Source organism: Artemia franciscana, chromosome 3 (assembly GCF_032884065.1).
Source record: "Artemia franciscana chromosome 3, ASM3288406v1, whole genome shotgun sequence".
Classification (NCBI taxonomy): Eukaryota; Metazoa; Arthropoda; class Branchiopoda; order Anostraca; family Artemiidae; genus Artemia; species Artemia franciscana.
The window spans coordinates 16,429,222-16,456,801 of record NC_088865.1 but is presented as its reverse complement, the minus strand read 5'-3'; the positions used below and the strand labels follow the sequence as shown (position 1 = coordinate 16,456,801).

General features: G+C 37.4%; 1 protein-coding gene across 3 annotated transcripts in view; it reads right to left on the bottom strand.

The window, feature by feature from the left end:
• The window catches only part of LOC136024946 (ionotropic receptor 25a-like), a 126,914-nt gene extending 99,905 nt beyond the window's left edge, over positions 1 to 27,009 (bottom strand). For all 3 annotated transcript variants that reach the window (XR_010616981.1, XM_065700538.1, XM_065700539.1), the window contains exons 1-2: positions 26,910 to 27,009; positions 10,115 to 10,246 (exon numbers count right to left, since the gene is read on the bottom strand). Coding sequence is in view for 1 of the 3 variants with exons in the window: in XM_065700539.1 (XP_065556611.1) it covers positions 10,115 to 10,116 (2 nt within the window). In the remaining 2 variants the exon portion in view is untranslated. The remainder of the gene's footprint in view (positions 1 to 10,114; positions 10,247 to 26,909) is intronic.
• Positions 27,010 to 27,580: the final 571 nt, after the last annotated feature.

Sequence of the window (27,580 nt, the reverse complement as noted above, 5' to 3'; positions counted from 1 at the left end):
AGTGGAAAGTTAACTAAAAATATTGAAGTCATGTGAAAAGTAATTATTTTAAAGCAAGTTTATGCTTTAAAACTGATTCTGGTAGCAATTGTGACAAAAAGGCAGTAAAAAAAACTTGGCCTTCGTTACCCGAGCCCTTACTCCTTTAGATCAAGTTGACAGTTTCTAACTTTGGGACTCAAAGGTGTTTAAAGTCGAAATAGCAGCTTGCTTAGTCGGATAATAGCATATAATCATTATATATATATATATATATATATATATATATATATATATATATATATATATATATATATATATATATATATATATATATATATATATATATATCCTATGCAATCCTATACAATTCTAAGTAATAATCTCTGTAAATTAGATAGGAAAGCCATCAATTCTTTCAAGCTAGAAGATAGGAAAGCCATCAATTCTTTCAAGCCAAAAAAGAGCCAGCCCAGCAGAACAATAGTTCCACTCATTAGTTTTAGCTGAAAACTTGAAAAAATTGTAGTAACAAGGGATTGTATAAGTCAACTAATGGTAACCATATAAGAAAGGCTGCTTTGTTGATTGAACAAATCCTTAGAAGGAACAAAAGACTTTGTATTACTTAGCTCCAAGCATCAGTATAATTAAACTGGCTACTCCAAGATGACTTATTTGCATGATAAGAATTGTCGAGTCGTATTTTTCTTTCTCGCTGTGTTTTAGCTCCAACTCAAGTTAGAAATAATAGCAAGGATTTGCACAACAGAGGTACATTCCTCCTGCAAAGAAAAGACGCACGGCGAACATTTAATATAGCTAATTTAATGGTTACATTAATTTAAGGTCTTTGCAGGGTATCCACACGGTAAAGCTAGAGCCAGAGCTTCAGTCTCCGGGTTGGGCCTCAATAGATCTAAAATTTGGACAGTAGCTTACTAATTTCAATACCTAAAAAATTGAAACTTTCTAAAATCGAGGTCACTAATTTTGCCGTTCAGAAAAATCAGTAAACTATTTTGAATAGTATGATTTGCATACGACGGGTACCGAAAGGGCTATTACATTTGAAAACTGTTGGAATAGGAAAACGTAAGTCAATATTGTCGATGGTGAAAATAGTGAACAAATATCAATTATGCACTACCTCCACCTCCCCTTAAGAACAAAAATTGAGAAGACCTGAGGATGAAAATCTTTTTCGTCTAGTAAGAAGTGTCTAAAGTTTCTCTCACAGAGGAAAATCACAGGCAAAAACATCCTAACCAAGATAATTGGCAGAAGGGTTTATAATTGCGCCCCCTAGATATAGGGAAAAAAATTTTGTCTCTTTATTTCGAAGAGATCGAAATAATTCCTTGCCCTGAACGCATTTTTGTGAAGTGGTGTCACTGTTAATAATCAAGTTATAAAAACAAGTCGGTAAAGATTTAGAATATTGGCTCTCCAAAAGGAGACACGCTTAAAGAAAAAAAAATTAGATTGTTAATTTTGTCATTTTATGGTTTACGGGTCTCATATAGCTCTAACTATATAAAAAAATCTAACCAAAAACTGATAAATTCTTATTTTATTGTAAACACTTTCAATTCAGAGGTAAAAGTGTAAACATCAAAATTTTATAATGTATGGATTAATAATTCAGCAAGTAGCGTTGAAGAAAACAAAAATTTCGCAATAGAGATCAGTGATGTATAATTCTGACATATTGTTATTGACCAGTATATGTGTCTACTGATCTAATGACCTAGTTTCTGAACATTTATATATATATATAGTTAGAAATGTTTTGAAGAATCTTTAGAAGAATACTTATCTGTTTCAATTGAAGTTATTCGACAACACTGTTTAGCTAATTTGGTGCAAATTTCAAAGGTGCTGATTGTCATAAACAGGAAACGATTAATTACGACTCAGGAATCTAAACAATCTCACTACTGAAAATCTGCGGGTTTTTTTGGTGCCACAATTTCCTGTGTGCGCACTTTCACTGTTGTACAAGAAAGATTTATTTCACGATCTTCAGGACATTTATTCCCACCAGAATCATTTTACACAGTGGCGTCAGAGTTTTCTTTGTGTCATTTGCAATTATCCGCTGAACCTCCTCATCACCCACAGCGGGAGTTATTCTGTCCAAAGGAGTCAATGTTTATGCCTTTTACCGGAAATTGTGATTATGTCGAATAAGCAGAAGCATTACTGCCCTGAATGCCGATCACTAGTAACATCGAACGCCGTCCAGTGCCAATAAGGTTGTGGCAGGTGGTATCATGCCGGTATTAATAGGTGCGCACGTATAAGCCTTAGTGAGTACACAGCCCCACCCAACTCCACTGCCCCACCCAACCCCGTTTCTCAGACTATGCTCAGAAGTGATAACGATAACACGCTATCCTAAATCTGCTGCGAAATCAGAAATCTAAAGAACGATATTGACAATTTCAGAATTGAAATTCAGGCTAAGGACGCGACAATTGCGCAGCTCCATGAACAAGTGCTGATACCTTCACCAAGTGATTTAGAAGTAAGTGAGATCACAATGTTACAGGGAACAATCAGCTCGCTCAAAAAGGACCTCTCAGTAGCTCAGGCAGAAATTGTCATAATACAGACGGACCTTGTTAATGCAGGATCTCACAATAAGACTTTGGAAAATCACTTTGAACTTAACGAGTACCTCATTAGTAACCTGAAAAAACTGCCAGTTACTGGACAACTTTCTTCCTCTAGTGCTACAGTCGACTCTCAAACTCAAACATCAATTGTTCCACTCTCAGAAGTTTCCAACCCCTCGCAATCAAAAATGAACCGGAAAACTGTTACAGTGCAAATCGTCGAACGTAAGCCCAATTGCAATGATCCTCCGCTAGCCGAAGCAACTTTTAGTGTTGTAAATACTGCATTGCAGAGCGCAGGTCATGTTGCAATCACCTGCGATTGTGAATTGTGCTCAAATCTTTTCTCTGATGCAAGCGTTCATAAGGCTACTGACCTAATGCAAGCAAACCATGCAATTAGTGCGACTGATGCAACTGACAATTAGGCTGGAAGCCTTTCAGTTAGAGGAAAAAGTGCCGTTTCCTTAGAAAAAGCTCATGAGAGAAAAGTGATAAGAATGACGTTCCTGCGCCAAGCCCAACGAACGAACACCAGCATAGTAAAAAGAATGTGAAAGATGCTTCCAAATTTAACACGATATGTCGGTGTTTTAATAAAAGTGGTCTCTGTAAGCGCAGAAAAAAGTGTCGTTTTTGCATATATGTCCGCGTTTTATTTCGAAAGCATGCAGTAATAATGAGTGTAATCTTGACCACGTTGATTTATGTTGTGTTTTATAATGTACTGACAAAGAATGTGTTTTCGTTCATGCGTATTGCGGTACATCAAAAAGACGTAGCTCCAGTCATACAAATCGACAGGAAAACGCTTTTCTGAATCCGAGCACGGCATTAAAAAACAAAGATGGATGGGGGTTACAAATTGACACACACCACGGACACACCTCTCGTGCACCTGCGAGGCCCCCCTTGCCAACAATCCCTCCCGCACATCAGCAAACCCCCAACCAAGCGTGTGTTGCACCTTCTCAGTCGGTCGGAATGTTTTTTTCGGATCTGTTACCTCAGAAGCATCAACTTTTCCATCCCCCACAAAATAAAACGTCCCCAAGCCCCCCAACAGTGCTTTGAATCTTCTTACCTCCCCCTTCTGTCAACTCTTGCAGCCCCCACTGGCGAGGACACAATTTCTAGGTTTATTTACGCAAATGCTAAGAGTTTACATTTTGATAAAATGGATGAGTTAGGAAGTCTAGCTCAGGCAACAACCGCATCTGTCTTAATGGTTTCTGAAGTTCATCGACAAAACTCGGAACTCCTGAAAATAGGTGTTTTGATGAATTAATAAAAATGCGACCTGATGACCACCCACTGGGGAAAAGGTGGTTGAGCTCTTATTTATGTCAATGAAATTTTAAGAAAAGCTAGACATGATGTCCTTTTTTTAACTCAGTATAACGAAATAATTTGGGTCATTCTAAAACCACAACGTCTCCCCCGGAAATTCACTGGTATTGCTGTCTACGTGTATTATTACTCGCCGGGTCAGGCGAGTGAATACCGCCAAGTCTTCGTAGAAAAGCTGCAACTCAGTTTGGATTTTGTTTTGGGCAAATACCCATCATGCGGAATTTTCATGATGGGCGATGCCAATGAATTAAAGCTTAATCACCTGGACGCCGGAATCGGCCTGAAGCAACTCGTCAATTTTCCCACAACCAAAGGTGGTCTTAATGGAATCTTAATTCCATTAAGATTGGCTACGCTACAACTGTAACTATCAGTCGACCAATCACAGAGGAGGGACTTCTGACTTTTGGCCAATGATGAAGCTGCAAGAAATGGGAAAAATTTCAAGATGCTAAAAGTAGTAATGAAAAAGCTACTATTTTCCAAGAAACTTTGCTTCAAAATTACAAGGCCTGTTTTCCTGAAAAGTCAACAAAACGTTTCTCGTCAGATCGACCATATATTGCACAAGAAGTTAAGACTATGGTAATGGAAGAAAGATGGCTTTTCCGTCATGGTAATACCCAACAAGCCAACAGGTTGAAAAACAAACTAAGAAAAGTCACTCGAAAACATGCGAACAAATATGTTGAATGTGAAGTCAATCATCTGTACGAGTCCAAACCAAGCCAGCTGTACGACCGACAATCAAAACGATGACAGGCAAGGTGGAAAAACGAGTCGATTTTGGCATTGATGAAAAAGACGTTGTAACAGCCAACTCCCTTAATAAACATCTTGGTAACATTGTGCAATCCCTCCCGCTTTTTCTGAGCGAGGAAGTACCCGCCCCTTCTCCTGAGTCTTTTGATTTCCCTTTAATATCAGAGGCTTAAAAGAGCAAGCTTTACCCATGTAGATATTCCCATCGATCTCATCAAAGCATTTCTAGATTATCTTAGTGGCCCCCTAACACTCCTGTTTAATCAGGTGACAAAAACAGGTGAGTATCCATCAATTTGGAAAAATGGATTGATCGCACCAATACTAAAAAAAAGATGTGCCTACTGATTTTTCGGGCGTCCGACCGATCACCATGACAGCCATTTTTTCCAAGTGTATGAGAGTGTTGTTGCAGCATTGTTGATGCAACGTATTCTGGAGAAAATTGATCCGAGGTAGTTTGGAAATATGCCGAACACCTCTACATGTTATTACTCAGTAAGTATAATTGAAAGTATTTTACAAAAACTCGATGGACCAGATTCTTACATTCATCTTATTGCAATAGACCTAAGAAAAGCTTTTGATTCAATTTGCCCCAATATTCTTGTAAAAAATAACTTCTTGGACTAGGTATACGCTCATTTCTTCTGCGTTTAATTGCTAGTTTTTTTTCTGGTAGATGTCAAAGGACAAAATATAGTCCACCTACTCCGACCCACTGCCCATTTTTTGTAGAGTTCTCCTAGGTACCTTCTTGGGACCACTTTTGTTTCTTGTCATGATAAATGAGTTGGCAACAATACTGGATGACCGCTGGAAGTATGTCGACGATCTGTCACTCATTGAATGTTGTCGAAATAACCTCCCAAGCACAGCAGGTTCACTGATAAATGATATATGTCAAGAGGCAAAGGTAGGCAAAATGACTGTCAACTTTGACAAATCTGTAATTCTAACCATTTCTTTTTTAAATTTTATGCCAGTATTTAACCCACTTATTCCCAGCGCCAGTCACGTGACCAAAATTAAACTACTTGGTGTTCATATCACTTCTGATGTGATGTGGAACAAACGCGTTTATGGCATGTTAAAAAAAGTTAATTTGGCCATCAAGTCTCTGAGGTTGTTGGCTCTCCATGGAATCCCTGCACCACACCTTCTAAGCATCTATTTTTCTTTTTTATTCGTTCCACACTTGAGTATTGTTGCCCTGTATGGCTAAGGAACAGTCGGACCGAGTTGAGAGGGTGCAATACCGTGCCCCCCTAGTGATCTCAAAAGCCCCAAAAATACCGTATTTCCCTCCTTAATCAGTTTCAACTTCAAACCCTTCACTCCCGTAGTTTAAAACTCACCCTATCCTTTGGTAATAAAATCCTGTCCTGCCTTATACACCGAAATATCCTCCTGCCATCAACCGGCACGAGTAAGGACAATCAGGTCCGTTGCAGAGCCTGTACCGAAACTTCAACCAGTGACTGTGTCACATGCTCGTTATGAGCTTAGTATTGTGCCCTCGTTTGTTAAGCTGTTTAATACCGGGTCGACTTTTTAATCCAGATTATTGTTGTTAATTGTATCTATATATATATAAATAAGTTGTATGTTTGTTTGTTTGTACGCATATGACGTCATTATAAGTATATAAGGCTTTGTATATGAAGTCATTAATTTTAGTATAAATCCTACAATGGCAGAAGAAACAGCCGAGGAAGCGGCTCAAAGAGTTAATACCAAACGGCTTGCGGCTAAAAGACAAAGTAAGAAAAGAAAGCGTGCCGAGGAATCACAAGAACAACGTGAAAACAGGCTTGCGTCTCAAAGAGAAATTACCAAAAAAAAATCGTGCCGAGGAATCACAAGAACAACGTGAAAACAGGCTCACGGCTCAAAGAGATAATACCAAAAGAAAGCGTACCGAGGAATCACAAGAACAATGTGAAAACAGGCTTGAGACTCAAAGACAAATTACCGAAAAAAATCATGCCGAGGAATCACAAGAACAACGTGAAAACAGGCTTGCGGCTCAAAGAGATAATGCCAAAAGAAAGCGTGCCGAGGAATCACAAGAGCAACGTCAAAATTATCGCCTGGCATTCAGGTACAGCCCAGTCGATGATTATAGCTTGAGTAGATGTGTTCAAATCGGGACTATGTCTAAAATTTGTCCCTATTGCAAGGCCTTGAAATTTAATGGTGAAACAATGGGAGTGTGCGCCTCAGGAAAAGTTAAACTTTCTCAACTGGCTGCACAACCAGAGCCATTGAAGACTTTATGACGTTACAGACCGGGACACCGGGACACAAGGAACATAAATGACCACCAGGACACTCAAAGAGAAATTACAGACCGGGACACCGGGACACAAATGACGACCGGGACACAGGGAATATAAATGACCATCGGGACACTCAAAGAGAAACTACAGACCGAGACACTGGGACACAAATGACGACCGGGACACAGGGACACAACTACAACGGGGACGCCAGAAGGGCACAGGGGGGATATATAAATGACGACGGGGACACAGGGAATATTCGATTAGCAATCACCATCAACAAAGCTCAAGGGCAATCATTAGAAAAATGCGGTATAGATCTGAATACGGATTATTTTCCCATGGACAATTATATGTTGCATGTTCAAGAGTCGGTAAACCTAACAATCTATCTATATGCACAGACAGTGGGACAGCAAAGAATATTGTATGTTCGCAAGTTTTATGTAGTTAAAAACATATATATATATATATATATATATATATATATATATATATATATATATATATATATATATATATATATATATATATCCACAGGAGGGACACAGGGACAAAACTACAAAGGCGCGTAATTAATATGGCGCTTAACGACTTACGCGCGCGGGGGGCTTGGGGGCGCGAAGCGCCCCCACCAACTAGGTGTTGGTGTGGCGCGAAGCGCCACATCAATAGCTAGTACATTATAATTTTGTGTGTGTTAATTTTGACTTGTCGACTGATTTTCGTGTGTATATGACAACAAAAACTAATCTCTAGTTTTATAACTAGGCTAATCGGCTCTGTCCGTCGCATTTTTTTGAATAAAGTGAATTGAATTGAGTTGTTACTTCATTAAGTTTTGCGAAAATCATATCCCCATGTCGGATAGAGTATCCAGTTTATTGTGTTGCGAGAGCAACACTTAACCTATTTTGTTTTTACGAAGAGTGTGGACCTCAGGCCAGATTGATGACATAGGCATTACATTTTGGAGAGCTCTGCAGAACTCTTGCCTGGGGCCAAAAAGGACGGTTTTTGCTTGTCCACAAGCCAGAGACTATGACGTGCGAAGTGAACTGGAGTTATACAGGCTATGTCAGAGAGGAGTATCTGAAGTTGTGCAGCCAAGCTTTTGTTTCATCCAACCTTGTTTCTGCTTTCAAGTGGAAAGCTCCATTCTAGCAGGCAAGCAGGCAGGCACCATTTTCAAATTGAAGATGGGACTAAAATCTATAAGTGTTAAATATATGTGGCAGTTACCGGGCCCCACAGCCAAAATATCTTCTTTGAGTGATAAATAGAAAAACTGACAGAAGCAAAAAAGTGGCATTTTCCCAAGGGTCCGAAAGTGCTGCCATCTATTGTTTCTACCCATTTCTGTTCGTGATTTCGGCTGGGTTTATCATTTGGTTTTTCGGACTTGGGATTGAGGTAGAGAAATGTTATCAGATGTACCTCTTAAACTTTAAAAGTTCTGTCATTGCTAAAGAAATTGGAGCTTATCCTTTGCTCCTTTCTAAGTGGTGACGATAGAAAGTTGGCCTACGGCAAAAAAATCAACTTTTGAAATAGGACAGATAGACTTTATTTCGATGGCAATCGATAGCTCTTGATGAGCTGATCAAAGAATATGTCATCCATTTTTTGGTACAAAAATTTCTGCATGAGATATACTAATTTGAAAGTTTCAAGGGGTTGACAACTTCAGTAGTAGGGTACACACTGAAGCCAAAAATAGGCCGATACCAAATGTAAGACAAGTAGAGGACTTGTAAGCAAGAGTCAGCTGTTAGACAATAATTATCTTCGGCAATAAGGGGTTTGCAACTTTGGCTAGTTGATGTACCTATTATTTGTTTCCGGTGTATTTGATGGTAAGACCAATTCGGTTCCAGTGATAAGACATGCAGGGGACTTGTAAGCAATAATTGTATGTTAGGGTACAATCATCTTCGGTGAAGAGGGGTTTGTAACTTTTGCCAGTTGGTGTAGCCTATCCATACTCACTGTAACCTAGAATTAAGTGTTTACGCAACGGGTACAAACGATAACGTAAAACAACGAGGCAGTTTCGTAACAATTAATAGAGTGTCATCTATGGTATTTTGATCATGAAAAGTTACGGGTAGCTTTATAATACCAACTAGATCATATAAGATACTGTTTCAAGTTTTCATCCGTCACGATGTCTACGATTGGTAAGGATAACGTTCACCTAGCTGCAAAGTCAATTTAGTCCCTTCTTTCGGTATTATCGATAGCTCGTGATGAGCTGATAAGAAATATTTCATAGTAGTTTCTTCATAATTAATAGCGTCATATATTGTATTTTGATCCTGAAAAGTTACAGATAGCTTTATAATACCAACTGGATTTAAAGATTTTGTTCTAAGCTCTCATCCGTCACGATGTCTACGATTGAAAAGGATAAAGTTCAACTGGCTGCAAAGTCAATTTAGTCACTTCTTTCGATATTCTTTTGTTATTGTTGTTTTTTCAACGCTGAGGAAAAGCCTTTGATCATGTGATTACTGATTGCGTTCTTCTTTGAATACAACGTTTTAAAAGGTTCGATATGCAGACAACTTCAGCGTTTAACCGATAGCAATGAAACAAAACCAAAGTGTAACTCTCGCAACACTTTATTCGGCGAAGCCGGACAAAGGTTGCTGCAACACTTCACGTTACTCAGGCAACGTAGGCCTACTTACCTTTGACATTGACCCCTAAATACGCTCCATTTTGTTTCAGTTAGGGACAGTCTAAGTGAAAAAGTTCCTGTAACCTGTATATTACCGAACAAGAATTTGAACTATTTGAAAAATGGAGATTTAAACAGTAAAGTTAATATTAGTTTTATCTTTAATATTATAGTGAATGCTGCTTGATTGTGGTATCTAAACTATCTTTTTACTTTTTTCATAAGAAGTGTAAACTTATGCTTGCTTCTAAAATTTGGTATTCACTGCTTAATGTCAGTATTGTCAGTAAACCTGGTATTCACTGCTTAATTTGCTAAAAGTCAACTTTAGCAAAAAGCTGAAATAAAGAAGTTAAAATAAAGAAAAAGTTTGGATTCTTACTCAATCTTAGATATTTAGCTAGTTCGAAGCAACCTTTAGATCTACTCACATTTATCTAGGTCCACAACATGATTAGCATCATTTACAGTGAAATTGTTGATGGTATCATCATTATTTCCAATCTTTGCAAAAGATCTTCTTAGTGTCTCCAGAGGAGGGCTGTTTTCAACTCCGAAAATGACTAAAAACAATCGAAAAAAATGATTAGTTGGAACACATCTATCATTGCAATAGGCTAAGCAGCTCTTCGTGAAGGGCGTGTTTTTCTAGTATTACTTCAAAAACGTTTTCCCCGAAGCAAGTTTTTCAAAGAATGGCAAAGAGCTCCATTAAGACAAAAATGAGCAAAAATAAATTAAAATTATCTTCCAAGCATAAAATTACCACAATCACCATCAATAAACAAATGAAACCCAGAACGAACAGAAATCACGATAAATAACCGATTCTAACTTAAAACGGCCAGAAATTACATGAGTAGGGCTGACAACTCCCATGCTTTCTCAAGAACAGAATATAATTTGCACTTTATTGAAATAAAATATTTTTAAAATTTTTCCACCTTTTTAACTTTAATAAATAAAAAATATCAAAAGTTTAAGGAATAAATATCAGTATATGTATATTAAACTAACAATCTACGGTCATCTGTTTTTTTTTCAGTAGAGTGAAAGTTATATTCTGGCAAATTTTGATAGGATATGTTTGGCGAAATGATGGACGTGGGGAAGGGGGCTGGTTCCCCTCCAATAACTTCCGGCTACTAGAGAAGGCACTAACCCTTGTAATTTTCAATCGAATGAGCCCTTGTCAAAGTTTTTACGACAACTTCTTTAGGATGCACCCTAGTCTAAAGCTGAAAAATAAATATATAAGTAAATAACACGTTGTACCAAATCAACCTCATTGAAAATATCATAGATGGACGGTTAAAAAAAAGTAAATCAGGAAAATAGTGAGCCCACCTCCTTCATTCAGTTACTTCGGTAATTGAAAACAAAACTTTCACCACAAATACCATACATCTTGAAACTCAGAGACAAACATGCAAAATTTCAAAAAAATAACGTAATCTCTCTGTTTTTCCAAAACTAAACAGAAGTTTGAATATTTTTTTAACTCGAAAAAGAATAAAATCGACCTCATACTGGGTAGTGGTGTCTAAAGAGTATCGTGTTCATGGGGGGAGTTTTTGGTAGAACCCATCAACAACTGGAGAACGATTGCATAAACACGAAATTTCAATAGATAAGTCCTTGGGGTTCGAAAATAGGAATGAAGACTTAGATCCTGCTTTAGCCCTCCATATTTTTGAAAACCCTGATCATTTAGTTATTTTTGAAGAGGTAACTTTAATATATGCCGTAAATGGCCTACCACAATCTTTTAGAGAGACAACTGAGTTCAAAAATATATAAATAGACATTTCGCTTTTCAATTGTCTCACATTCTCTTTGCCAACTCAATCTTGCATGTGGAGATGTGCCGGGGGAATTGTTTTGTTCCGGGCTATTTTCCACTTGTTTTGATTTCCAAATTGTTGTTGAAGGGGGCTTTTCCAGAGTGATTTTAAATTCCCCGAGAAAGAAATTTAAAGTCAAAATTACACAGGAGGCTAAACTTTAAGTTGGATGATATTTCCACAGAGTAGTTTCCTGTGAAGGGGGGTATATTTCATGGAGTGTGAGCCAGATTTACCGGCATTATTTGGAAAACGATCAGAAATTACACAAAAAAACAAGTTTTTGACTGAAAGTAAGGAGCAACATTAACACTCAAAATAAACAGAAATCATTCCGTATAAGAAGGTTTACCACCTCCTCAATACCTTGCTCTTTACGCTAAAGTTTGACTATTTGTCCCTATTTTTTAAGAACGGCTACTGAAACGCAGGGACCATTTAATTAGAATAAGAAGTCTTTTTAAAAGTGCTAACAGCCTTAGCGTAAAGGGCAAGGTATTAAGGAGGGGGCAACCCTTCATACAAGGAATAATTTGTGTTCGATTTGAGCTTAAATGTTGCTCCTTAGTTTCAGCAAAAAAAAACCTTTTTTCTTATTCAATTACGGTTAAGAGGGACATAAATAAAACAGTATTACTCCATAATCGAATTTGAGTGAATTATTTTTTTCACTAGGCTCTTATTTTCAGAATGGATATATTGGTTGTCAATTAGGTTGAATGGTTGGGAGAGTATATAAAGAAGCGAATCTATAAAACTCTAATTAAGTATTCCAGATAAATGAGATCATAATGATATCCTTTCTATACTCCTCAGTCTTTCAACTCAAGAAATGGCACTAAAAGTCCCATTTAGAAAACCAAATGACATTTAGTTATAGCGTTTCTCAAAACAAATTTAAAAAATACGTTCATTGATCAAAAACTTTGAAATGAGAAATAAACGATGACCGAAGAAATTAATTGGAGCTTACTAAGGAGGTTTGGATGGGGAGTACACAAGAGGGAAATTATAAGCCTCTTTTAAAGGTTTGTTTTATTATGGATACTTTGATAGCACCCTTTTTATGCTTACCACCCTTTCCTAAGAAAATGGCACCAAAAAATGGCACCTTCGGTGTTAAATAGTACTTACCAATGGTGTTATCAAGACAAATCTATAAGAAAAAAGAAACTTAAACGTGAGCAGGTGCCTACAAATAGGCTATTAAACATATCTCTACATTGTTGTAGTAGCCTACTAGCCCTACGAGAATAAAAAAAAAGAGACACATCAGTGCTACCCATGCAAAACCGTTATTTCCCCCGTTGTTCAAGCTGAGGGACTGGCATTTCCTTTACGATGTTTCCGACCATGTTGATTTTTATTGTGCATTTAAAATTTTAATTTAAAGATAATTTCGAGAGGTATCAATATCTTGTTTGGAATACCAATAAACATTATTTTCATAGTAAAGTGTTACTAATAAGAATCAACGAAAGAGTAGCCGCTAAACATCAATCAGCTTTAATTGGCAACTGTATCGTACGGACAGGTTTTTTTTTTTTTTTCAAAAACAGTTCGTGGTAACAAACCATAAGTATGGAGAGACTTGGGCTAATAGTAACGAAAACCTTAATTTAGGGAGTTTTTATATAAATTAACACAAAAAATGGCTTTTGATGCCTATTTCAAATATATAAAATTTATTAAGCTTAAAGTTAATCGTCGGAAGCTACAAGGCTCAGGAAAATTGCCTGATTTTCAAAAAATGTGAAAATACTTCCAAATGGTAAGCAAGTCTGATGAAAATCGCGTGATCTAATCGGGAATATTAGAGAACGCTACTGCAGATATTTCAATTTCCATATAAAAATGTAGAATTTTGCTATTTTTGCAACCAGTTCGTGGTAATGAACTGCAAATAAGGATCAATGCAGCTAAATAGTAACCGAAAATATAAGAAACACAGTCTGTATAACAATGAGTGCATCAGAAGAGTCAAATTGCAACGAATTTTCAAAATATATAAAATTCATTAAGTTTAATGTTATAATATAGTATTGACTATTGGAAAGTATACAGATTTATTTTCAGGGGGGTCTAGATGTCGGAGTTCTTACACATTAGGATATTTCCATGGATAAATTTTTCGTGCAAGAAGGGAATTTTCCATGGAGGGGAAACTGGATTTGAATAAAAAATAAAATTTTCAACTAAAACTAGGGAGTAACATTAAAACTTAAAACGAACAGAAATTATTGCGTATATGAAAACAGCTTTCCCCTCCTCAATCTTTCGTTCTTTACGCTAGATTTTTTTCTCGAACTTTTAATAAGGCTTATTATTCTAATTAAACTGCCCTAGTGTTTTCAGGAAACATTCTTAAATAATTAGAACAAAAATTCAAACTTTAGCATAAAGGGCCAGGTATTAAGGAGGAGAAACCCCGCCATATACATAATGATTTCTGTTTGCTTTAAGCCTTAATGCTGCTCCTTACTTTCAATTAAAAAAAGGATGTTTTTTTTATTTAATCCAAAAGAAAGGTCATGGATGCGTCCTTTTTTTTCCTGTGGGACATAGTTATCGAACCAGTGGTCCTATAAGATCAATAAAAAGCTCATTTTGAGCAGAAATTGAAAGTTCAGTTGCCTATATAGGTAGTCAAAAAAATTGTTCCATGAGAGTGGCGTTTTTGACATTTTTTTAAACCAAATTAAAATTTACCACAAAGATGGTCAAATTGTTGAAAAAAATCTTGCAATCTTTAATAAACGTTTTGCAATAGAACTATAAAAGTTTCTATAGAAAAATAAATGCTATTTTAGGTGATTCAGGAATTTTAATGATTGCCCCACTTTTTTCAATTTTTCCCTTCACTGCTAGCTGGGCACTGGAACATCATATAGAGCTGTCGATAGGCCTTATTTTAGAGGAAGTTACTATATCTAGTGCCTTTTGTAAAAAAAAAAAAAAAAAATATTACTGCAATGATAATTGTAATGACGGTAATTGCAAAAGGTACTAGATATAGCAATTTCTTTTTTTGGCTTAATTTATTGATTCATAGTAACCTCAGTTCGTTTTAAGTTGTATTTATTGTATTACTTGAGTATTTCTCTGCTTGGGCCTTAGTTACTCTTCTTGGCCTTGTTATTTTCCTTGAAAAACATTTTTAGGGAAACATTTTTCAAATAAACTGATGGTTGTTTTTCGATGGGATGCTTCTCAAGTTAATTATAGGAGTATTTGTAAAAAATTTCTCAGTTTATCGGCCTAAGAACTAAATGTTTGATTGTGCTATTGAATTTTTGGCAAAACTATACATTCAGTAAAATGTCCGATCATCTGCGGTTTTCTTTATTAATGCTTTAATGATATTGTAGCTTTGAATTCTATCAACTATGGCAGGGAATTTAATCATATAGATCGAAGATATTTGTAATAAGCCCTCTTTCAACATTAAATAACCATTAGCTTAATACAACCACCCTTGGAAAAAACTATATGGTCACACTTAGAATAGATTTGAACTTCTTAAGATAGGGCCTTCAAACTCCTCATTTGATTCCTGTATATTTTGAACTCGATGAAATAAGATCAGAAGATTTTTGTCATGGGGGCGGGGATCCCATTGCAAAACAATACATTTTCTGTTAGACACTTTCAATTTTTCTTGTTCAATTGTTTTTTTTCTCAAGAATATCAGGCGCAAGCCTCAAGGGGAATACCCACCAGTTTCCATATGTCCGCCAGAGTGATTTAAAGACTCAGATGCTACAGTTACATGTAACGTATAAGAGTACTTACTATAGTCCAATGTAAGACAAAAATGTAGAAGACTTCCAAAAACCAGAGTTTTTATTGGAGATATCATTTCCGCTCCTTCAATAGAACTTCTGAAACCAAATCAAAAAGAAAACAATTTTCGAGAAGGTTGAACATTAAATATTTACTTCGTTTTCCATTTAATTTTTCAGGACATTCTCCATAATTGATAAGAACTGTAATCTTCGTTCTGATTTAGATCATGCGAAAGAATCAATTAATTTTGTATGGTTTATGTGGTCTATATTGTATACCAGTACTGGTCTAATTACCTACAGGTTAGGGGTACTAATGACCCCTGGGTTGTCTTTGACTTTTTAATGAGCCAACAGTAAGTTGTGCATTACTAAAAAGCGTTCGTCTGGAAAATCCAGTTCTACCGCAAAGGAAGTCAATGCCTACATTTGCTGTGTAAATCCATTTTCCATATCATATTTTTCTCATTTTGCTTTCAATCAGTTTGAGTGAACACTTCAGATAAAAATCCCAGAGTCCAAGAACAAACAATCTCGAGTGCCGACGAATGTTCACTTGTGATTTGTCACACTTCTTGATTTCAAACATTTCGTTTCATCCAATCTTTTCTAAATTTAATTTCAATTTACTAATAGGGCTTATTTAAAAAAAAAACAACAACAAAAAAGAAAATACCAAAAAAATAAAACAAAGCAATTAGCCCTTCATAAGCTTTCGCATGCTTAGAGTAGCCCCTGAAACATAGGAATAAAATTTGAAAAAGGTAAGAAAAGAAAGAAAGAGAAAAAAACTGAAAAATCTGCACTTTCCCTACTCCTGTTCGCGATAACCCTTCAAAACAACTCATTCCACCTTCCAATACACTAAAAAGAATCCCGTTTCCATCCAAAAAAAAAAGAATTAAACAATTTTTTTGAGAGCTTGAGATTGAATGAAATTCGATCTAACTATTCTTCAAAATCAAGGAGCTGCAGACAACCTGTTTTAAGATGTCTATGGAAATCGCACACACTTGCCGACTTTTTAAAAAATTCGGACGAAATATTCCCAACATTTGGCCCAACGTATTTAAAAAAAAAAAAAAATCTAGTTCTAACAACTTGCGGTGTCCTCACATTATTAGCATACAGTGTATGAGTATTGGGTATTTCTTCACCAGAAGCAAATCAATTTAGGAAAGACTTTCCTAGACCTGACACAGGGATAATATTTCACGCTACATATTGAGATCTAACAGATGTTCCTTTAGTATCTCTAGTCAACACTTAGAGTGCCGTGTTCTGCATCACATGTAGTTACTTCTAGTGAACTCAAAACGCACTAGAAATATTCTCAAAAATATACCAACTGTGGGTGGACTAAACAGACCTAAATTAATCTTGCCACAAAGTTCTAGAATAAATTCTTTAGCTTTCTCATACTTCCAACATTTCTTATTTTACTACTAATAAGACCTATATGATTTTTAAAACTAAGGCATTCATCAACAATACTACTACTACGATTATTACTACTTCCAGCAACACATCGTAGTACCAGGCCGCCTGAGGTCAGCACAGCTAGGCACGCTCCTCCTCCATCTCTATCTATTCAAAGCCTCCCTCTTTACACCTTCCCAGAAAGTTTCCATTTCATTTAATCTTTAAGACATCCTCCTATCCCAGACGAAGACGACCTGCTTTCCGCTTAGCCCTAGCGGTTGGCCGTAAAAGACTATCTTCGACAATCTGTCATCCTTCTTCCACAGAAGGTGATCTAGCCATCTCAACCTTTCTTTCATTATAGCCCTAAGAAGTGGCATTGAATCACATTTTTTGTACAGCCTACTGTTTGAAATACAGTCTATAAGCTGGGTACCAAAAAATCCGTAGGCATTTTTCTGGAAAATATCTAGTAATTCTTCATCAGCCTTTTCGAAGCGCCCATGCTTCAAGCCATATTTGACCACCGTCATCACTCTACCTTCCAATATTCTAATATTGGTTTGCAGACTTATCTTACTATTCTTTCCAGTTTTTTTTAACTGTCAAAAAAAAACTTAGCCTTGGCTGTTCTACTTTTAACATCTTCACTGCTTCCACCGAGTGGGTTGGTGCGCTGGATTCGGGATCCTGTGTCTAAGAGGACGTGGGTTCGAACCCCGGTGTACCCAATTCTTCAGTTTGGGACGGGGGTCAGTGGCGTGATCCTGTAAGCTTAGCCAGAGTCGACCCAGCTCTAAATGGGTACCTGGAGAAATCTGGGGAAGGTAAACAGGAAGGGTGTGCGAAATGGCCTGCTTCCTGGCCGAGTGGGTTGGTGCGCTGGATTCGGGATCCTGTGTCTGAGAGGACGTGGGTTCGAATCCCGGTGTACCCAATTCTTCAGTTTGGGACGGGGGTCAGTGGCGTGATCCTGTAAGCTTAGCCAGAGTCGACCCAGCTCTAAATGGGTACCTGGAGAAATCTGGGGAAGGTAAACAGGAAGGGTGTGCGAAAGCACAGGTTGGCTGGCCCCCAACCCCCCATTGCACTTCCTGGCTGAAGGGCCAAGAAACGGAGATCAGCACCGCCGGTACGGACTGTAAAGTCTAAATGCCGCATCCTTTACCTTTTTTTTTTTTTACCGTCTTTACTAATAATACTACAAAGGTAAGTGAAGCTGCCCACCTGATCAATCTTTTTGTTACCCAACGTCACCTTTTCATCTTCACTTATTCCTAGCCTTGATCACTTCATCTTGTAAACATTAATTTTCAAACCTATTCTAGCACCCTGAACTCCCAAAACGTCTAAAGGTTATTTTCCTCAAACTTTCACGTAGGATACTAAAAATCATCAGCATAATCTAAGTCCAGTAAATTTGTTCCTCCCCATTTTATTCCGTGGTCTCCCGTCGCCATTCCTAGGCTCCGTAAGACAAAGTCTATGAAAATCTTCCATATATAGGGGAATAGAACACACCCCTACTTAACTCCTGATTTAATACAAAACCAGCTGCTAACCTGCTGCCTAACCGCAGCGGTATTATTCTCATACATAGCACTAATCACATTAATGTATTTGTCTAGTATACCATACAAGGATAAGACCTTTTCTGAAGCTCTTCTACCAACAGAATCATACGCTTGCTCATAATCCATAAGACTGGGGACCAAAGGTGTTTGGCAACTAAGGCATTTCTCAAGTATTAACGCTAGAGTAAAAATTGAGACGACACATCCTCTACCTTTTCTTAAACTGCACTGTTCTTCTCTTAAAACTTCATCCACAGTATTTCTCAGCTAAAAAGTATCATATTACTAAGTAATTTCCTACCTACAGAGACCAGACAATGCCTCAGTAATTACGACACTAACTCTTATCACCTAGTGGTTTAATTAAGGTTTTCTTAAAATCGTTAGGTACTCCCCCTTTTCAAACTATTCCAACCATCTTCCACATTGTCAAATTTGAAACTCCCATGTTAAATATTCAACTGTTCCTAGAAAGTTTCTCTCGAATTCTCACCCTTGAGTCTACCAACATCATAACTTCCCGGGAGGTAGTTAACCTTCCGAAATTTCAGCTTTAAATTGACCCTAGACACAACTGCGTGGTGATCTTTCTATTTAACATTATTAATAGAATAGAATAGAATAGGTTTTATTTGCACAATCTCTCGTAGTCATAAAACTAAATGGCGCTTGTGCTTACAAAAAAGAAAAAAGGATTAAATCAAACGACAAAAAAAAATCAGAAGACAAATAGTTTAAAATCAACAATTGTTATACTTTGATACAAAGAAAGGGATGAATGAGTTGGAAAAACGATTTGTGCGTGAAGGAGGTGCTGCTAATCTGTCAAATTTCTTCAACCTAGTACTTCGATGTTTTACTAAAACTGGTGGTAGTATCGATCTGTATTTATCACTTCTGAGAAGATATTGGCCAAATTCAAGGATCAAACTGAGACGACGCTCTTGAAGAGAGGGAATTTGTAAAGTGGATAATGCTAACTTATATTCGGTAAAAGCATCGCACAATATTACTTTGACTGCTCTTTTTTGTATTGACTCAAGCTGGTCACTTAGGTAAATAGTGTTATTGACTTGTGGGCCCCATACAGGACATGCATACTCTAAAATTGGTCGAATGTAAGTAAGATAGGCTATCCTTAGTTGCGTCACTGAAAAACCAAATCGACGCATTAGTATAAGTGTCCGCATCGCACTATTTGCCTTTTTGATAATTGTATCGACATGGAGGCTGAAAGAGCAGTCGATGCTAAACTTGACACCAAGCACTACTGCCGAAGATTCACTAGGATAAGGAGGAGGAGGGCACACTAAGTCTCTCTTCAGGGATTAAAGCGAAGGATTTTAGTCTTTCCTTTGTTGATTTGGAGGCTGTTTGCAGTACATTCATCTTTGAAGTTGTTGATTATTTCGTTACAGAATTGGGGGACAGCCTCAGACTTCTCAACAATGTACTTCAGTAGGACTGACAAGTCGTCTACATACTTAAATCTTTCTTCATAGCCGGAAAGAATGGAATTTATCACTGCCAAAAACAGTAGACTAGCGAGCTTAGTACCTTGTGGGGCTCCGCATGTAAGCTCGACCCATTCGGAGTCGGTATCTCCTGGGAAAAGACTGTAAACGCACTGATAGCGGGCTTGTAAAAAATTGATCACTAAAAGGAGAATATGTTTTTGCGCACCCATGGTGCGCAAAAACAGGAGAAGGTCGACTATAGCACTTCCTCGGTCGAGCCACTCGACAATGAGATGGTACATCCGTACTAAATAAACAGTTGTGCTGCTGCCTCTTAAGCATCCATACTGATACGGGTCTAGATGTGCAGAGACCTGTGACATAAGTTTGCGGTAAACAAACGTTTCTGCAACTTTAGAAAGGTTCGGAGTTATTGATATAGGCCGGAGTTGATCACAAGATTTTGGACACCTTACTTTTGGAATAACACGGACATATGCTCTTTTCCAAGCACTAGGGAATACTTGCTGAAGGAAACATTGGTTGATTATAGAAGAGAGTGGCTTAGCAAGAAAAATGGCGAATTCACGTAACAGCTTTACTGGTAGTTCACCTGGGTAGGACGCACAGTTCGCTTTCAGTCTTAGGAGTTCCTTATAAACAGTGAATTCAGAGACCTCACATACGTCCTCAATCTCTGCACCAGCAATGATAGTATCAATTTCTGATTTGGTGATTGATGGAGATGAGGTACAAATGTCAGCAAAAAAAGAATTGACTTCATTAGCTGAGGTTAAGGTACCGTCCTCTTTGAGGAGCCTTAGATCTCTGAGTGTTGTCTTACCGGTAAGTCTTTTTACTGAGGAATGCCATTTGTGGGGGTCTATTGTGAGTAAGGGAGTAATTTTATCCCTCACATACTGCCTCTTGGCACGCTTGTTCAGTTTAACAATATGATTAAGCAACTTGGCTGAAGCTACGGTATCACCAGCGATATGAAGGCGACAACGGGTTTTTATTAAATTCTTTAGATCATTGGTTATCCACGGTTTATCAGTGTCACTCACAGTAATGACTTTTACGGGAAAACAAGTCTGAAATTGCTCCTGAAGCAGAGTATTCAGCTTATTGACTTTAATATTAATATCCTGTTCAGAGCAAATGTCCTCAAACTGATAATTACCGATCCAGCGACCAAATGTAGATATCGAGTCCTCAGTAAGTGGTCACACCGTATATTTGACTCGTTTTGGCTTCGGAATTGCCGAAATGGCTCCCCAGAAGATGATAAAGTGATCAGAATTCAGAAGGGGTCCTAGGGATCTCGGTGCGTAATAAAAGTCTGTCAAGTTTGTAAAAATCAAGTCAAGTATGCTGCCACTTTGATGGGTAGGTATTGTAACGGCTTGTCGCAAATCTAAAATATTTGAAACCCATTGCCTATTAGTTTGATTGTAGTCTCCGGCAATAACAAAGCCAGGAGAGACATTCTTGCGGCGCATTTTGTCTACGAAAAACTGAATGTGTTCAATCAAGTCTTTCCTGTTTTTAGCACTTTCAGGATAATAGACCGAAGCAACAATTAAACATGAAAATCTTTTTGATAAGCGTGCAGGTTTGCATTCGGTCCATAATATTTCGTGGTCGGAGTCAATAGGCTCACTTACCAGCCTTGAGGATAGGTCATTACGAACCTAAAGTCCAACGCCTCCTCCTCGACGATTCAAGCCACGATCGTGACGCGTATTAAAGTAGCTTGAGTAACCTTTGATGCGCGCCGATTCGTCAGAAGTGTCCCAACATTCGCTTATTATTATTATTGAGGCGTTGTTCTGCCTGACAATAACTTCAAGTGCATCAGTTTTGTTGTTCAAAGATCTAGCGTTACACACAAGTATATTTGGCAACTTACTTTTAGCTAAAGGACGTTCGGGCTTAAGAACAGGCGGGCTATCCTGGATGGGGCACAAGGGAGTTTAGTCAAATCTCTTCAGACTTGGTATTTTAGGTGCTCTGGATATCTTGATTTTCACCAGGTTTCGCTCAAACCCTTGTTTTGGCAAAGAACAATAGTCCCGGCTTGTCACTAGTACCGAAATAGCACACCCCGTACGCCTTCTCCTTTCATTTTTCTTTGCCCGACATCCACGTTTCTTTCCTGTCGGATTGTTTCCATTGGTAGACGATGCGCCACCTGTGACTTCTCGCAGTAAGTGCAATGCAGTTAGCGTAGTCAAGACAGATGGCGCCAAAAAGGTAGAATGGAAACGCAACTTTATTAAGTCATTTTTTGGCACAGCGACGGCTTCAACAGGAGTGATTCTGGTACTCAAAAATAGAGCGAAAAAAACTGCATAGGTCAATATCATTCTCACCATGAAAAACCAACTTCCGCGCACAAATAAAAAGGTAAACTATGGTAGGATGTTTTGCTAGCCGGACGGCGCAAGTGACTATATACCTATATACCTTAGTATCTTGTATAGATCCTGCCAGTCTTCGGTTTATTATAACATAATCAATAAGGTTTGTTGTCCTACTATAACGAGAATACCATGTGAACTTATGGGCCATTTTATGTCCAAAAACTGTATTAATTATAAGTAGATTGTTATATCTAAGAAATTATAAAAGTCTGTAGCCATTACTGTTTTCTAATCCTACACCAAATTTACCGAGGCTAGGATATCATCGATCCCAACTTCTACGAGCCTGGGTATTAAAATCTTCTAGTAATAACACCGTGTTTCTACCTGGGACTCCTGGGTACTGTTACTGTAAGTAAAATTCATCTGTGTCCCTAGTATCTCCGGCAGTCAGTTCAACATGGACATATACTACTATAAACAATACCCTGAAGTTTTTAGTCATATATGAGCAATGAGTATTCTGTAATCAATATTTTCCCAGGCTTAACAAGACTTAGCAGTTTCCTTATTCCTCATGAGCCCTACTCCCTGTTTATGTACCCCATCCTTTCTGCCTCAGTAAACAAATTCTATATCACCTAATTTGATGCTTCCTACCCCTGAGATATGAGTTTCTGAAACTCTTAATAAATCTAGCTCGAATCGTCTGAATTCGTCAGTCAAAATTTCGATACGATGGTCATTTTTTAACGTCGTAACATTCAAAATTCCAATTTTCATGTTCTTTCAATCATTGATATTCTTTTGGCCAAAGAAAAGCAATGATCCCGGATAAAGTGCATGACGGGGATCAACAGATCTTCTTAAGTCTTTACCAGAGCACTTAAGATGGCTTCGAAATGGACAGCAAGAAGTCCCTGGGACCTCCAGTATGAATGGAGGCTCTGTTTAATCCTTGGCCCATCTTTGTTACAATATGTTTTTCAGCACTTGGCAATGCTTTTCTATCAACAAAAGTCAAAATCCTTCACAGACAGTCCCAAGCCTACTACCTCCGACTCATTATATATTCATACCTGCAAATATTATGCTACTACGAGGAGGCAACTCATAGTAGATATATTAGCTAGGAAGAGGTTTTTTAGCCCGAGAACTCCCGTCAAAACAGACCAAGCCCAGGAGAATTATCCATTATTCAGAATTCCATTCAAATGCTGTGTCGTTTACTAGGCCATACTTTCCTTGACGGGTGCCACCCCTCTAGTGGGAATAGAATTTACCATAAGGTCCCCAGTCTTGCAGGTACTCCCCCTAAAGGGTTGAGGCAGCCGTTTTTAGAGGTCGTTGTCCATAGATTATGATCTTACACCCTACCTCAGTTTTCCTCCTATATAGGATCTTCCAACGATGGTGTTCTGCGTCACCACGTAATTTAACCCATTACTGGGAAAAGTTTTGTAACTCATGGGGCCTGTGAAAACGCCTGTGGACCCTGTTGAGTGTGAATTTGGGGGTCCCTCTTCGTCCTTCATCCGTATTTATTCCTCCGGGCGAGATTGCCCCGGTTTCTATTATGGAGCCCTAGGGACAAGGTTCCTTGGTCAGTGCTTCCTATGGAGGTACCCTAAATGTCTGTAGGACGTTTCCCTATCGCCACCTTGGAAAACACTGAGTGGCTTGGGAAGGCCCCTAAATAGCAGTAGACTCAGAAAGTTTTTTTTTGAATAGAGGAAATTACAAACACATCGATGACATCATTTTTAGCTTTTTGTCTTTATGTTTATTATTCTCTAATTTTTTAATGGAATATCGAAGAATAGCCTGAAACACAAGAGATTATCAAGGGCGGGGCTGCAATGTTGGCATCCCTCCCCCCAAAAAACATCGCCCCGCTCGTAAAAGCGGGGCAAAAATAAATAGAAACTAACATTTGATACGTTTTTGAATTGAATTTATTTATAACCCGTTATAATACGCATGAAAAACGGAGTATAATGTGATTAAAAGAAAAGAGGAAAAATAAAATGACCTAACAAACTAAACAACACTTCACCTTACTTAAGAACAATTAAAACATACAAAATCAAAACATTCATTGAATCAAAATTGCGCTCCATGGATGCCGACCAATTCTACTATTATAAGCTTCTATGCTTTTTCTGATAGAAGCATGCGGGTCTATGATGCCGTATCTTTTAATGACCCAGGAATTGCTTGACCGTAGTGGAAGGGCAAGCAGGTATTTGGCGTACCGGAAATAGATTCGCCGAGGCTCTTTCGTCTCGGTTATCGTAAATGTACGTCAAAAAGGTGCAAGGTATAGGAAATTTGGGAGTGCAGAAGCATTGTACAGTTTCGCTAGCAGTTTGCGGTAGAGTCGAAGTTTGTTTGCTACCAAGCATCCGTATGCAGTTGCTGTTTGATGTTGAAATGAAGGATCAAGAGCCTTCTAGTTGCTTTAAGAGTGTCACCGATAGGAAGCCCTAAATATTTCATTTGTGAATTTGAGGAAATTGGTGCGCCGTTGAGAATAATAGTGAATCCTGCTCGAGTTTCACCCCAGTTGAACAGAACCACGTCCGATTTTTCTCCATTGAATGTAAGGTTAATTTTAGCATATTCCTTACTTAAAATAGCAAAATTTATTTCGAACGACTGTACTGTTCGACTGGGGTTAAAAATATCATATGCATAAGCGATAAGTGACACATCAATCCCATTTAAAATTAAATATAAAAAAACAAGTTTGTTGAAATGAAAGTTAGGAGCGACATTAAAACTTAAACGAACAGAAATTACTCAGTACATGAAAGGGGCTTTTCCTCCTCGACACCCCGCTCTTTACGCTAAAGTTTTTTATTGTTTTAAAAAGTAGAGTTGCGAGAAAGAATCAAACTTTAGCGCAAGGAGCGGGGTGTCGAGGAGGAAAAGCCCCTTTCATATACGGAGTAATTTCTGTTCGTTTTAAGTTTTAATGTCGCTCCTTACTTTCATTTCAAAAAACTTGTTTTTTATTTATTTAATTTCTGAAAGTTTTTGAATTAATGCATGTCTGATTTTGGCTCTCCGTACATAAATTATTAAAATGAAATTTGCATATTAATTCTTTTTTTGGCTAAATGGCTTTCTCTTAGTTTTGATCAGACGATTTTGAGAAATAAGGGGTGGGGAAGGAGGCCTAGTTGCCCTCCAATTTTTCGGTTACTTAAAAAGGCAACTAGATCTTTTAATTTTTAACGAACGTTTTTATTAGTAAAAAATATACGTAACTTAAGAATTAACTTACGTAACAAACTTTTATATTCTTATATTTTTGATTATATATATGAGGGGGTTGGTCCCCTCGTTAATACCTCGCTCTTCACACTAAATCTTGTTTTGTCCCAATTCTTTAAGAATGACCCCTGAATCAGAAAGGCCGTAGAATAAATAATTGAAATTACGTAAAAAATTTTTAGCATAAAGACCGAAGTATTTATCTCCTACTAAATACCCCGCTTTTTATGCTAAAGTATTTTTAGGACCCCTCATATGCGTAATCATCTCTGTTCGTTTTAAGTTTTAATGCTTCTCCTTACTTTCAAATGAAAAAACTTGTTCATGTTTATATTTTAATTGTTTTTTTTTAATAGTAATGCTAGAAAATCCTGCGTCCTTTTCATTGAATTTCTCTTCCCCCATGAAATATTCCTCCAAGGATAGATCCTCCCATATAGCCCCCTCCCTTGAGCCCCACACCCAAACCAAAAAATCCCCCTGATAATCATTGCTGGTTATCAGTAACCATTACTGGATGTAAACATTGGTCAAAGTTTGTAACTTGCAGCCCCTCCCTCAGGGACTGTGGGGGGTAAGTCATCCCCAAAGACATAGTTATTATGGTTTTCGACTATGCGGAACAAAATGGCTAATTTTGATCCGTTGACTTTGGGAAAAAATGAGCGTGGGAGGGGGCCTAGGTGCCCTCCAATTTTTAGTCACTTAAAAAGGGCACTAGAACTTTTCATTTCCGTTAGAATGAGCCCTCTTGCAACACTCTAGGACCACTTGGTTCTAGGAAAAAGAAAATGCTATAACATTGATAAAATTTATTTATCCAATTTAATTGTAGAAAATCTGTGCTTGTGGATAATATAACATTTAAACAATGGATTATAATGAAACAGTAAGTTTGAGTCCAATGTTTTAAAGTCTGAGACCAAAGTTTTAAGCCTATTTTATACCCCATAATTAGGTAATTTTTAAGAGGTCAAAAAGTGCTTAAATCTGAATTTCCAGTAGAAGCAATTATTATATTTGTAAAGAGCATAAAAAAGGCATCATGTGGTATATTCACTTTATACAAAATCTAGTAATTCTGTTTGCTATAAATTTACCAACATACTTTAGCCTGTAGACACAACCCTGAAAGTTTCATTTTCCTAACTTAACCTCTTTCAAAGATAGCCAAAAGTAGCTAAAGCAAAATTTTACCCCACTTTACCTTACAAATCCAGTTTAAACAGTAATCTCAACAAATATAGACTATAGGTATTGACCTAATCATTCTAAAAAAAATTTCAACTAAAAATTATAGGATGGCTTAGAAACTAGGCTTGTTTGAATTGGTAATATGTGACTAAATCACTAATGTGATAGCTGCCTTCCTAAAAACAAACCTTTTTAATAACCAAAAAACTTTTCTCCTGACTCCTTATTATGCTTAGTTGATGCAAGACGGGCCTAGAACACCAAAAACCCTTTAGATCCTCAGGAATATGCATAAGATTACTTACAGGTCACTAAAAAGCTAAGATTATTTCCACTATTTACAGCTTCCTTGTCTTTTCTTTAGACTTGACGATTTCACATGTTTATCCATTTTTTTTTTTTAAATGTAATCTTCAGTAATCTTTTTTATTGGGGTTAGCAAGTCCACGGACAAATAAAGCGTTCGAGGGCAATCTGACTAATTCACTCGAAAAAGTTAACTTAAAAGTTAACTTTTTCCTCTGCTGCCGTTTTATTTAGTAATAAGAAGTTGACCTAGCAAGTCAACAACAGATTTGCCAATCGAACGCTTCACTGGAAAAAAATTATAAGTATGAAATCGTTTAGTCTAAAGAAAAGACAATGAAAGTGTTAATAGTGACCATAGTGTTAATAGTGAAGTGTTTTCAGTGACCCTTAATTAATATTGTGCATATTCCTTAGGATTTAAAGGGTTTTTGGTGTTCTAGGCCCACCTTGCATAGGCTAAGCTTAATAAGGAATCAGAAGAAAATTTTTATGTTGTTAAAACGTTGGTTCTTAGGAAGGCAGCTATCACATTGGTGAGTTATTCAAATATTACCAAATCAAACAGGCCTAGTTTCTAAACCAACCTATAATTTTTAGTTGAAAAAAATTTAGAATGGTTAGGTCAATGCCTATATTATATAGTCTATATTCATTGAGATTGCTGTCT